At 38.2% G+C, this 14,093-nt stretch overlaps 1 protein-coding gene, 1 long non-coding RNA gene and 1 pseudogene across 3 annotated transcripts; 2 read left to right on the top strand and 1 right to left on the bottom strand.

Moving 5' to 3' along the window:
- The first annotated feature begins 4,818 nt into the window (after window positions 1-4,818).
- Window positions 4,819-6,582, top strand: LOC113271605 (membrane-anchored ubiquitin-fold protein 3-like). The gene is made up of 3 exons (XM_026521500.1): window positions 4,819-5,148; window positions 5,803-5,973; window positions 6,238-6,582. The coding sequence occupies exons 1-3, from the start codon at window positions 5,019-5,021 to the stop codon at window positions 6,291-6,293; spliced, it is 357 nt and encodes a 118-aa protein (XP_026377285.1). The 5' UTR covers window positions 4,819-5,018; the 3' UTR covers window positions 6,294-6,582.
- Window positions 6,583-6,604: 22 nt separating this feature from the next.
- Window positions 6,605-8,709, bottom strand: LOC113271604 (annotated as a pseudogene).
- A 2,961-nt stretch (window positions 8,710-11,670) lies between these two features.
- Window positions 11,671-13,091, top strand: LOC113274371. Of its 2 annotated transcripts, none has more exons than XR_003322977.1 (3): window positions 11,671-12,327; window positions 12,746-12,871; window positions 12,971-13,091. It is a non-coding gene; the product is annotated as an uncharacterized LOC113274371 (long non-coding RNA). The 2 variants fall into 2 exon arrangements; XR_003322976.1 differs by having other exon boundaries at window positions 11,671-12,021.
- Window positions 13,092-14,093: the final 1,002 nt, after the last annotated feature.

Raw genomic sequence — 14,093 nt, forward strand, 5'->3', positions numbered from 1 at the left:
GCGACCAAGTGTTGAACAAGCCGCTCAACAAAGTGCAGGACCAAGTGTTGAACCAGTTGATCCAGTGGCAAGAGTAGAAGAAGAAGGACAACCAAGTGGTACCCAAAAAGCCAAAAAAGGAAAAGATGTTGTAAGGAAGGATATTGCTAAGAAAGCATCACATCTTGTCCCTCAGCACTTGAAGAAGAAGGGTATTCCAGCAGGCACAATCCTTGGACTACCAGCGGATGGAGGAAAATTGCTATTTGGATACAAAGACTCATGGGCCAGAGAAATATATGAAACCGAGGTAATAAAATTACTATTTTTTATTAATGTATTGTCTATGTGTTATATCGTAATACTTGTATTAAGGATTTTTTATGTACTTTAATAGGATCATCAAGATGCGGTCCGTCTACTCAAACCTACCGCCGCACCAACAAAAATGCTTGCGTGGCCTTTATCCGGTGAATGTGAAAGGTTCAAGACAATTGTTGCCAACTCGGGGTTAGCTAATGCCGCCGAGAATTCATTGTTGGAACATGATCGTGTGGCCATATCGGCGTTCGTGGAGAGAATGTATCCTGAGACCGATACTTTCCATATGCCGTTTGGGGAGATGACGATCACCCCGGATGATGTTGTGCAGATTCTTAACCTTCCCGACCAAGGCACAGCTGTGAAGTTTAACTACACAAAGCAGTTAAGTTGGGCACAACTTTATTCTCTAACTAACAAGTGCTTAGGTTGGGATGAAGAGACAACAACAGCAGAGTTTAGGAGGCATGCCAGTTATAGAACAAGACAGATCAACATTACAGCTTTGATGAATATGTTCCGAGGCACCTTGGAGAAGGAAAAGAATGGAACGTTAACTGATGAGCAAGTGAACCACGCTGCCACTGCATATCTCCTTGTGTATTGGGATGTGTCATATTCCCCAATACTTCTGGCAACCGGATCGACGCCAACCTTATACAACTTTTGGATCCTCTCCATGAAGTCGGTGACTATTCTTGGGGCACGGCATGCCTAGCATTCTTGATGGAAGAGTTGAGAAAGGCGTCGAGGCTAGGAACCTGCCAAGTTGCCGGGAACGTGGCTCTATTGCAGGTTTTTTCTTTAACTCTATAACTCACTCTATAGTTATTCGGTAGACAATACATATGATGCATATCATAACTCCAAAGGACGCATATTCATAACTCCAAAGACGCATATTCGGTAGGAATTGATCCATCTTATTTTCCGAATGTTTGTTATTCGGTGGCTAGGTACTTAGTTTTATTTACGATTATATATAATCGGAAATATGTTTTTGATATTACACCGAATATACAGGCCAGAAAAACTAGAGGTTACTGAACTCCAAAGGACGCATATTCGGTAGGAATTGATCCATCTTTTTCCGAATGTTTGTTATTCGGTGGCTAGGTACTTAGTTTTATTTCCGATTATATATAATCGGAAATAGTTTGGATTACTACCGAATATACAGGCCAGAAAAACTATAGGTTACTGAAACTCCAAATGACTCATATTCGGTAGGATATGATATCTTATTTCCGAATGTTGGTATTCGGCGGATAGGTATTCTTTTATTTCCGATTATATATAATCGGAAATAAAGTTTGGAAATTACTACCGAATATACACAATCTATTTACTAAAACTTGGTTTCTTATGTATATAGGCATGGATCTATGACCACTTCCCTATCCTGAAGTTGGCCGGAGAGAACCCGGGGTGGTGCAAAGGTACTCCTAGAGGAACAAAGTATATATTTGAAGACAACCGTTCTAGGAAAAAGAGCAGCAGTTGATTCGCATGAGGGAGATTTTGGACCAATTGAAGGCCTCGGACGTATGCTTTGATCCATACAAGGAAGATCGATCCAGTGGGCATATAAATGTTCGGTCGGACTTGTCCCTTTATTTTGGATTGTGGCACCCCACAGGATATGTGATGTATAACCCCTCTAGGGTGATGCGACAACACGGGTATATACAACAGCAACCTGTGGAGAAAATGGGGGATTACTACAAATTGGAGTTGGAGTTGTGCTCTTCTAGTGGTGATAATCTCACGATTGTTCACACAGGCCCACCTACTGTTCTTGATAACTGGGATAAGAGGAATGACTTCATTATCGACACTGGTAGACGAACCACCCGAGGTGATGAAAATTCTCCAGACTATATGAGTTGGTATAACAAGGTATCACATCCTTTGGTTATCCGTGAAATCAAATCCAACACTACTGCGGCGGGTTCAAGTTATAATTGTATCATCAAAGACAAACCAGCTGGTTATGATAGACTGGTGCGTGTTCTTATATTTTTGTTCATTTTATATTATTCCTATAAATCTTAGGTAATTACCGTTTGATGTTATGTCATTACGTATAAAAAACAGGTGAATAGGTTCAAGCGTGTTTCCAAAATGTTAACTGCATGCCTGAAGAGCGGAGATCCCATGCCAGCTGAGAAGATCAAAGAGGCTAGAGATCTAGTTGATAATATGGATAACGAAGATTATGCTGCCCAGTTTGGGGAGAAAGTCACGAAGAGGCATCAGCCCAAGGTGGCAGTATCAAAGACGGGTAAAAGAACTCGAGCTTCATCGAGCGCTGAAGCTGCTCCAACTGAAGGTGCTCAAACCCGTGGTCGTGCAGGACTGGGAGGTAGTCACGGTCGTAAAGTAAAGAAGAGCAGATAAATGACAATGATTTTTGTTGTACATTCGGAAATTTGTTTGGGTAACTAAGTTAGACAAGTTCAAATGACAATGATTTGTGTGGTATATTCGGAAAGTTTTGGTAACTAATTTAACTTCCGATATTTCAAAGACAAAATTTGAAAAGTATAAGTTTTTCCAAATTCTGATTTTTGGGCCATCGTACATTCGGAACTTTACAAAAAAACCTATCCTCCGAATATCACAAGTTCAAAACAAACCACGCCATGGCTCCAGGTGGTTCCAAGGGCCAATATTGAAGGTTAGACAGCCCATATTCGGAAGTTTTGGTAACTAATTTAACTTCCGATTATTTCAAAGACAAAATTTGAAAAGTATAAGTTTTTCCAAATTCTGATTTTTGGGCCATCGTACATTCGGAACTTTACAAAAAACCTATCCTCCGAATATCACAAGTTCAAACAAACCCATATTGAAGGTTAGACAGCCCATATTCGGAAGTTTTGGTAACTAATTTAACTTCCGATATTTCAAAGACAAAATTTGAAAAGTATAAGTTTTTCCAAATTCTGATTTTTGGGCCATCGTACATTCGGAACTTTACAAAAAACCTATCCTCCGAATATCACAAGTTCAAAACAAACCACGCCATGGCTCCAGGTGGTTCCAAGGGCCAATATTGAAGGTTAGACAGCCCATATTCGGAAGTTTTGGTAACTAATTTAACTTCCGATATTTCAAAGACAAAATTTGAAAAGTATAAGTTTTTCCAAATTCTGATTTTTGGGCCATCGTACATTCGGAACTTTACAAAAAACCTATCCTCCGAATATCACAAGTACAAAAAAAATTGTTTCCTGGAACCAAACAACACCATAATCGGAAAGAAAGTTGACTCATAACATAACCGAATATTACAATCGGTAGATTGTTTAACAAAATAATCTACCGATTTCGTATAATCGGCTAGGTTTTTTATTAATAATACTCCGATTACATCCATTACATAAAGTTCAAACGGCCTTAACCTTACAATTTCGTCAAAAGCACCTAAATCCATACTCCTAATTGACCATAAAAATATTAAAACAGATCATAACTTCCAGTGACCATAGAAATTGTCCCTCTTGATTTTGTAGCATCCTTCATGTTCAAATCGTTTCCCGTAGAGGTCCACATACCGGCGATCCGCAAGATTTCTCCGAAATTACGAATGAGTAACAAGTTAGTACTAACTTTTGTTAATGTGAGTTGGAGTTACAGAGATACTTACTCGTTTTTCATACGTCCACCAAGGAAAAGCGTTCCTAACAAACCGTTCCTCATCTTCAAGTTTGTCAATCTCCTTATCGAGCGCATTCTTTCTCATCTTAATGTCATTGGATGATCTTCGAATTCGATTACCATCTAAGGCCTCAAATACCATTAAGATACGGTTCCATATCTGCTCTTCGGATTCCGATTTGTGGAGCTTGTGAACACGATCATGAGCAGTTACCACAACCCACGCTCTATAAATAGCACAATCTTCTTCTTCGGCAAAAGCAATATCCATGTTTTTTGTTATGAAAATTAAAACTGAAGAGAGGAAAGAGTTTGGTGCAATTGGGGTGATAGATATGAGTTTCTTCATATCGGTTTAGGGTCCAACGGCTCTTTTTGTTTTTCCCAAAAACTCCAACGGCTCTTTTTGTTTTTCCCAAAAACTCCAACGGCTAATTTGACGAAAGTTGAATGTGGAGAAACCAATAATCAGTAGGTATTGGATTTAGCATATCTACCGATTATGGTAGCTTTCAAAATTTGAATTTGCGGCAACTTATAATCGGTAGGTTTTGTAATATATTTAACTCCCGATTAACGCTGAATCCAAAACACGAACCAAGAAATACTGCACCGACTATAATCGGAAGTCTGGGTAATATTTTGGCTTCCGATTACAATCGGAGGATAACAATGTTATCATATCCTCCGAATATATAAGGGTAATTTCACCATTACGAATTACGCGAGATAAGGGCTGGTTACATTTTCCATTTGGGTGACTTTTTTTGTTTTATTGTTGGCACCTAAATCCTTTTGAGTGGCCCAACGCCAGGTTTCCAAAAAGCTAATACACACTTTTAAGCTAGACACGTAATAGTCTTACATTCTTTGCTTATCATCTATCACCCTATTCAGCAAAAACAATCTCTCTTTTCCTTCTTTCGTTTTTGATCGTAATCTAAAACCCTCAAAATTAAAACCTCCGATCCATTAATTTTGCAAGGGCTTCTTAAGTTGATCTTTAAATTCAATCCCAGAGATATTATTGGTTAGCTGATTCAGTAGTTTGATCGATGCCAGAAGAAGACTTGGTTGAGCTTAAGTTTAGGTTATACGATGGATCAGATATTGGTCCAATTCGATATTCTTCGGCTTCTACTATTTCGATGCTCAAGGAACGTATAGTTTCTGATTGGCCTAAAGGTTTGAATTCTGGTATTTACTTCTTTTGATTGTTACAAATTTCGTATTCTCGAATTTGATATAATTAGCAAACAAAATAATATACATGAAAACTTCGAAACGAGTCATATAGCTTAGTGATTATGTACTAGTAAGGGAATGAAATACTAAAATTTGTAAGTGTTTAGATGAAATATGGAACAATTTTATCACACAAACTGCTACTGTGTTTGTGCAACCGACAAGTTGGTTGCTTATTACATCGTTTAGAGAATTCGAGTGTTCGGGTGTTCTTAGTTATTGCGTAATTTACATCGTTCAAGCCAATTACAATATTTTGTATTCAACTGAGTAGTAAGTTGTGTTGAAGCTTTTGCAGTTACTTTGTAGAAAGACTGAGTTTTGCTTAAATATTTGCATTCGTATAACATGACTCTTTGGTGGTAACTTAGGGGTGTTGGCCTGTCGGGGGTAATTTAATGAAACTTCACCTCATTTTTGTGAATGAAGAATAAAAAGTTTATATTACTAGGAAGGGATATAAGAAGCTTCATTATTAGGGGCAAATCCCTGATTTAATTCAAGCAGAATGGGGGCACTTTACAATGTTTTTTTGTTTATGTTGTTTGGTGTGTTTGTATTCAAGCTTCGACTAAAAAAATTGGTTTCTTGTAGATAAAAAAATTGCACCCAAGGTGGCAAATGATGTGAAACTAATAAGCGCGGGTAAAATTTTGGAAAATAGCAAGACAGTTGGCCAGTGTAAAAATCCTTTTGGCGAACTCCCTGGAGGGCTTATCACAATGCATGTTGTTGTGCAGCCATCTTTAGGGAAGGCAAAAACAGGTGTGTTGTGTCTTAATCTTAACACTGTCTGTTTTTTTTTCTTTTTTTCTTGCATTCCACATTCAGAGTGCTGTGAGAACACAATTGTGCATCATTATTCTACATTTTTGAATGCTATAAGCGATCTCTATTTTTATATTTGATTGTGACATACAGTGCGATCTTCAATGTTAGAGAAAAGGCTTATCTTGTAGCCATTTGTCGTCATGTCTTTTTCTTTGTTTTTTCCAAAGTTGATGTTTCGTTTCTTACTTGCAAGAACAGAAAAGAAACTGGACGATTCTCCAAGGAAAAGTTCTTGTTTCTGTACCATACTGTAAGACTGAATGTGACGGAGAAGATGCAGAATGGGAGGTTTAGCTTTGAAGATATTTACTCTCCACCCAAGATGTTTTCATTGCTGGAAACACAAGTGAGTTGAAAACCATGTTTCATACTTTGTTCCTAGCAGTGTCGTTCATCTATGTTTCTGCATTATTGTATTAATAATTATGTTATATATAATGTATAAACCAGGTAGTGCCTGTGTACTTTAGTAGCTTCCAACTCTTTTTAACTTCCTAGAATGTTTTTTCAAAATTCTTATCACCCGTGATGTGGTGCGTCCAACTAAATCTAATCTCCTGTGTTTCCAGTGAGAAAGAAGAGTGAAAAACATAGACACAACACAAATTGGATAAATTGATTTACAGCACTTAGATTCTAGTCCTAATTTTTTTTATCTCCTTATGAGTTTGATCTTTCATGATAGCTTACAACCAAAGCACGGTGCATAGTGCAGTGATATTACGAGATCCACATATTAGTAAAGTAATCTTTAATTTTTTGCTCAAGGGGAACAAACCATTTTTCTGTTTCATTGTCTCCGTTCCTCTGAGGTAGAAACAACTACCACACTGGAACTGCTAGAATGTATGCCTATGAAAATGCATTTCACAGGTTATTACCTACAGAAATGTAAGTTCACAAGGTTTTAGATACTAAAAAGCTCACCTATTAAAATCCATTGCTTTGCAAAAGAAATAGACACGACAATTAGCAACGCCAGGAGGAGGCAGCAATAATGGGTCTATCTTGCCAACCCAACATCAAGCAACCCTTGTCTTCCGTCAACCTATACCCATCACAAGAATACAACCCCAATAATAAATTCGCCTGAGTCACTAAGTTTTCGCTTAAGGGAATAGCCTGAAAACCCTTTACTTCCATCACTTTCCTCCATTTCTCAAGCTTCTCATGTCTTTCAACCCTGTCTGATCCTTCACCTGCTACAATATTCCGGATCTCAGGTGCATAAATATATTTCTCTACCTTCTTTCGGTCATCTGAGTTGCATAGGAATGTTGCTTCCATGGAGTCAAAGATTGCCGAGTAGTAGTGTAATGCCTCGAGAAATCGTCCCAAGAAGTAAGGTCCATTATGACTTGCTTCTTGTTCTACGAGGGTCAAGATTTCTGGTGTTTGGTCATGGATCACTCCTAATAGGTTTGCAAGAGAATTACCTGAGACACGATGGAGGACGTTGATTGAACTCACAGCCACTGCCTCTCCTAGGCGTCTTTGAAATATATGGGGATTTAGTTCTTCCAAGGGATCTGAAACTGCTTCAAACTCGAATGGTATTTTCAAAGATTGGGCTATCCCGGTCAAGTAGCGACCAGTCTCTCCTAGGGATGTTGGTGAGGACCCAATGCCAGTTAAACGAAGAAATGGAGCACCACCTTGACGAGCAGCTAAGGCTTGCATGAAACTAGGCCACTGGTACCCTTGAAGGATGTCTCAATCTATTACATGAAGTCTCTCTTCACCTTCAAATGCCTCAAAGATAGCCTGGTTAGCTGTGAAGTGAGCAAATTTTAAGTAGGGGCAAGCTTGGTAGACAACTTGGTAGGTTCTGATAGTGTCCAGTGAGTTTAAATCAGGAAACAGTGTGCCAATTTTTGAATCAGTTGAGTTAGGGTTGGCAGTGGTAATAGCAGAAAGTCTTTCAGATAGGGCTTCAGTAAAGCAGCAGGCGACTCGTTGCATGGAGTCACCATGGGGGGTCACTATTCTGTTGAGTTGAACAAGGTATACCTCTGCCACGATGTAGTCTTTTTTGGCCACTGCTTCAGCACAGGCCAGGAGAAGGTGTAGCAATTGTAGCCCAGTCACCTGTTCCTGTTGAAATTAGAAATCATAAAAGGTGAGATTATCCTGTTAGTCAATAGTAAATGTTGATAGCATGACAGATTGACGACAGCAAAAAGTAAGTTTATCAGATAGTTGAGAGAGTCTTGCGGTGTTCGCTACCTGTGCATACAGAGGGCCGAAGGAGCCATGATCAAACATATATTGCTGCTTCTGTTGCTGTGATAGCTGTGCAGGTGATGGATTATGATATGGAATGAACAAACTCACATTCTTCTCTGGAGTCATTGACAGATCTCTCTGTACTTTATTCACAGTAGACTCACAAATATTTGAAGAATTTGATGAAGGTAAGCATTTCAACATTGCGGAAAGTGTCATCCCTGACTCACAGCCTCCCGCGTTAAATCCCAGAGATGGCATGTTCAGAGTAGAATAATCCCCAAATCCACCATCTTTAGAACTTGAACTGCCATTCGTGTTCTCATCCATCTTTGAAAATTGATCAAGTCTCAGTAACTTCGTATACTTTTTCCGCGGTGAGGAAAATACCCTCTGAAGCTTGCCCTTTGATTCTCCATTACTGATGCTGCAAGTTCCTCCTACGTGAGAAGAATTGCTAGACAGTGGTGAATACTTGGATATACTCTCCCATGCAATAATGCGTGCTCACCGATACCGTGGTTGTAGTTTTGATTGAAACCCATATGTTGTGTTCTTTTGGGTGAAGACACCATCATCAAGTCAGGAGCATTTGAGCTCCTAGGTGAAGAGATCATGAAGCTGGCTTCATCATCGTTATCAGCAAAATATGAATTCCATATAGCAGAATTATCAGGTGATTGAATCTCAACATCGTTATCCATATTGTCTTCTTCATATTTGAAACCTTGGGGATCATTCAAACTTGACAGAACTGAGGAGGTCTCTGATTCTGCTGCTGACGAGCATTCATGTTATTGTTAGAATATGGATATTTTTGTTGGACTTGATTCTTCCGTTGATCACCTCTGCTTGTCGAGGGAAAGTTTGGGACAACTACATTGGCTACTGGAGACTGCAGCAATGACAACTGAGACTCTTGGCGCATGTCATAGGTGATCAGATGAGAGTAAAAGGTATCGATAGGCATATCCTCAACAGTGCTTAACGCAGTGAGAATAGGGTCAAAGCTTTGGTTAAGGCCATTACTAATGGGTTGTTTCTTTTCATTTGTTGTTACAGCACAGCCAGATTCTGCCAACTGAGCAAACAAAGATTTAGCATCATTCAAATAGGTTTTGAGAGTTTTGTTACCTTTTGACATGCTGTGCAGCTGTTTTTCCAGATTCATCTGATGATGAAAGGTTTTTGGTGCATATTCGGATTCTAGTTTATCCCAGACCTCCTTTGCAGTTGTTAGGTGAGCTACATTGCTCAAGACTTCCGGTGTTAGAGTTGAATTGAGCCATCCAACTATGAGAGAATCCTGATGCTCATATGCTGTAAACGCAGGATTTATATCGTCACTTTCAGGTAACGTCCTTGCAGGAACTTGTTTTGTTCCATCTACAAAGCCACTGAGATCATAGTCTTTTAAGATTGGTTTGAACTGTGCCTTCCAGAGGATATGATTTGTTTCTGTGTGTTTTAACGTGATTAGGTGATGAATCTGCATCTGTCTTAGGGTATTTGTTGTCTCTGCCATGAAGTTGTTTTGGGTTTTTTCTTTTTTTGGTGGTGGGTTTTTTTTTTTTTTTTTTTGAGCGGAAGATGGCTTGGATCAGGCTGATACCAAGTTAGAAGATAGGTTATCGGTGAATGCTTCCACACATTCAGTGTGCAGAGAGCATTTCTATTTATATTAAAACAGTTTCAATATTCTGTTACAGATTTTGGTAAAAGATACAGAGACTGATCATGCCAATATTGTAGGCTTTAGACTCTGACACAGTACTTGGTCAAGAGACTTGGTGTAGAGACTTTTTAGCAGAGTCTTCAGGAGTTTGCTTAACAATTCTTTTCGAGCACTGAAGTACTGGGAAGAACATTAATGCTGTTTGATTCAGAAACTGAAGCAGTTGGAGATATCGGTAACCGATGGTAACTTGATGGTTCTCCACTCTTTACCATTTTCATCACTCCCCACAAAGTGAATTTAACATTTCTTCAACTCAATAATCTTCAAACAACTGTGTACTGGAGACTACTATTTCTACTTCGAACTAGACTAGTTCACTACCTAGGTTTTTAAGATAGAGCAAAGTTATTTGAGCAAGATGTTTCTTGTTGGTTTCGTCATTTGAATCACAGAACATACATTTTATCAACACTGCCATATACCAAGTAAACATGAAATTCTTGTATTTATTTATTTTGTCATATTGAGATGCTTGTTTCTTAACTTTTAGCTTCAATAAACTTCTGAGTAGGATGTGGTTACAGTGAAGGACAAAAAAAATGTTTCCCGTCCTACTTGATATCTATAGGGCCGGATGATGAAATTGCAAATTTTCCTTCATTTCCTTGTAATGATACTTTAAACAGAGGGGAAGCAAACTTTACAGAATAGGGGTAATCGCAAACTGCCAAGCTCAACTAGCTCCTGCATAATTTCTCAAAACATTCTAATGTATTGCTTCCATAATCTCGATGGACTCTGGCCAAAATTTCTAAGGCTGCACTTTGTTTTGTGAGCATTATTCAAACGAAGGGCACTTTGAAGGGACCCTTTTTATTGAATTGTTGATATGAGATGTACAAGTAAAGTCAAGGGTTTGTCATGATTGATTGACAAAGTGAAAAATAAAACGGTAGATAGAAACAAAAGAAGAGTCAGAGTCATTGAAAAAATCGTTAGCAAATATTGCGTCGGTGGTGCCACTTCGGATTTCTCGGAGGAGTCAAGTGCTTGGGTTCCTCTCTTTCCTTTTATCCCGTTAACTTGTATGCCCGTATATTAGGGCTGTCAATGAATCCGATTTCTTGCGAGTACAATTGAACCCGGATCCTACTTATGAAAGTTGAGTACGGTTTCGGGTCCGGTTCCAAAATTTATGGACCCAGAATCGGATCCATTAAAAATCCCAGATATCCATCGGTTTTGGATACCCGTTGGAAACATACAAATTTTTTTTCAAAAACTTGATATATTTCTTTTTTTGCTCGACTCTAACGAATTTTTATAAAAAAAAATATATTATTTCTTTATTAGTGTAATAAATAAAGATTAAATTTATGAAAAAAATGAAAAATGAAAAAAAAATCAAAGCCAAACTAGCAAAATACTCGTGATTTTGCTAAAAAGATGAATAAAGGAATGAATAACCGGTACCAGCGGTACTCGTGGGGTATTACCCATTTGGACCCGTTAAGATTCGGGTCCAACCGGGTAATTATCCGTCGGGTCCTAATTTGTTAATGAGTCCAATTTTAGGATCCACAACCAGACCCTACCGGGTCTGATTCCGATGTCGGGTAATGGGTAGCCATTAACAGCTCTATCGTAATACAAGTTTACAGGGGTATATTCATTTTTAATTTGCATCAGAAACATAGTCACCCTTCGTATACAAGTTTACAGGGGTATATTCATCTTTAATTTGCATCAGAAATATAATTAAGGGGTAATTTGCGATTCCTTTCCTGATAAAGATTATAATTTGAGTTACTTCCCCTCCATAAATGAAATTGACAAAACCTCCTTTGGTCAGTATTCCGTTAAATGATTTGTTAACTGCCACGTATGATGTACCCGTGGCAGATTTATTATGAGTTTAAAAATGACAACATTACCGTCTCAATCTTCGTCTTTTCTTTCTTTCTGAACAGAAAATATTTCATTAATGGGGGTTGTCGAACTTCAAAAGCAAATATCAGACGCGCGTGGAACTATCCCCTAATAAGTCGTCTTCTTCCTTCCTTTGTCGCTTGCTTCCGGTGATCTTTCCCCCTATTCAACAACCATTGTTGAACCTTATTAACACATTTAATCCGCACTCATATATTCACCATTAACGTAGGTTATTAAACCAACACCACCTCAAATCACAATTAAAACCCATAGTTACAGATTCGACAAATTTCCACCAAAGATCTATTTATTTCTTTCACTATTCGCCCTAAATCGATTTAATTAATCAACCTATGAGAAACAATTTCTGATTTCCACCTTGGTTTGATCGATTCTTTCGCATGTGGTAATCGTTGTCGAGATGGATTCATCCTGGTAATAGGGAATCGGAGGTTTGGACATTCCTTCCCTGCAAACCAGAATTGTAAACAACAGTCCTAATAATATAAACTCTGCAGACTAGATCCGATGACCAAACCCGTTCATAACTCGTAGGAAACTGAGTTTAAACAAAACCCATGTTCAGATTTATTTATTTTTTGCCTGTTCTTACGGAGATGAAAGAAGAAGACAACCAAGATAAAAACGATATCTTTTTCTCGCCCAGGTGTAATTTTTTTTCGGAAATGCTATTCTAAGCCCGACTCAACGCCCAAATGACGTGGCGGAACATGCTGTTAAAAACATAAAAAACGCCCTACTTTAGTGTTAGAACTCCCACGTTTAAGTAGCATCATTTACGTTATGGATGTCCTAGTTTCGTCTTGTTTCTCAACTAATATGATTTGGATCATATATGTTTTTTTCCAGCAATCTCAAGCAACATATGCCACACAAGAGGGTGTCGTGTCCAATGGAGTACCACCACAAGCGCCTGTATACCAACCATGGGGATTATATCCAATTCCCCATTCAAATTATGCAGGACTGCCGATGGTAAGATGTTAGAAAAATTAAACTTTCTTATTTTCAGTTAGATCACTTAGTAATAGTGAGACCCGAATGGTAATGAATTTTTTGTTGCGATTATTATAGGACCCGAATGCAGTGACTCAAGGGTCGTCGTTTTCTTATCTGTACGCCGTGCTTAATCCATGGATGTTTGGAGGACAGTTTGGATAGTGCATAATATTGAACCTTGTGCTGATTTTTGTTTTTTTTTGGTAGTTATTATGTGAATAACAAAACTCAGCAACCTTACTTATTAACTGTATGAGTTTATAACATTGAAAATTAAGTGATGCAGTTTTAATTGTTATTCATTTGAAGTTATTTTGTGTTGATAATGCTAGTTACAATTTGAAATTTGGTGGTGCTTGCAAGCTGCGGGATGTTTTTTTTATTATTATTGGATTGTACATTCAACTGGGAGGGAATGATAGCAACACAAGAAGTGCAAACAACAAAAATGTTAGCTAGTGCATTGTGTGTGCTAAGTGGAGACAACACAATTGTGCTTTCTTGTGCTGCATCTAAAACTGGCAACACTCACCAGCTCACCGTTCACTAATTAGAAGCCATCATATAGCATGGAAATGTAATATTGCCTTTTGTTCATGAAAAAAATAATTGAATTTAGCACTACAAACTACGTACATAAGCTGTTTTAGGAAATCAAATCTCAGACATTTTATAGACTTGTAAAAAGATAAACTTAGCATCTTGAGTTGGAGACATTTTGTCAAACAGTTGTAGAGCCATACACACCCTTAGTGCAGAGAAATTTACTACCAAACTAAAAGCCTGCTAAATCATTTCTCTTAAATAGAAAAGAACAACAACCAGAGTATTTTATAGTAACCATTACATTCACAGTTGAAGTCCACTCCTTATTTCTCCATTTTTAAAAAACTTCCTCTTTATTCTTCGTCTCGAATCTTGATGTTAAATCTCCATTTAAAACTGTTAAGGAATGGAAGAGGAATAGCTTCGTTATTTTTGGGAGTTGCTCATGAGCATAAATCAATTTGCCTTGACAAACGAATCTGAATAAAGTGGACTTAAAAAGAAAAGATAATTCAGATTTCAAAACATTTGGTTCCCGCGCGAGACATTTGGTTTCAGCCGAAAGTTGCTCAAACCGGTTAATTTTCAAAAGTGACGTGTTTTTTGTGTTTTTGACAGCATGTTCCGCCACGTCATTTGGGCGCTGAGTAGG

This window comes from Papaver somniferum, chromosome 4 (assembly GCF_003573695.1).
Source record: "Papaver somniferum cultivar HN1 chromosome 4, ASM357369v1, whole genome shotgun sequence".
NCBI lineage: Eukaryota > Viridiplantae > Streptophyta > Magnoliopsida > Ranunculales > Papaveraceae > Papaver > Papaver somniferum.

Bases quoted from the DNA above. Each gene is read 5' to 3' on its own strand.
- LOC113271605 (XM_026521500.1), top strand. From the start codon at position 5,019: ATGCCAGAAGAAGACTTGGTTGAGCTTAAGTTTAGGTTATACGATGGA. The intron at 5,149-5,802 runs GTTTGAATTCTG...GGTTTCTTGTAG, and splicing joins AGTTTCTGATTGGCCTAAAG to ATAAAAAAATTGCACCCAAG. The intron at 5,974-6,237 runs GTGTGTTGTGTC...TTGCAAGAACAG, and splicing joins TTTAGGGAAGGCAAAAACAG to AAAAGAAACTGGACGATTCT.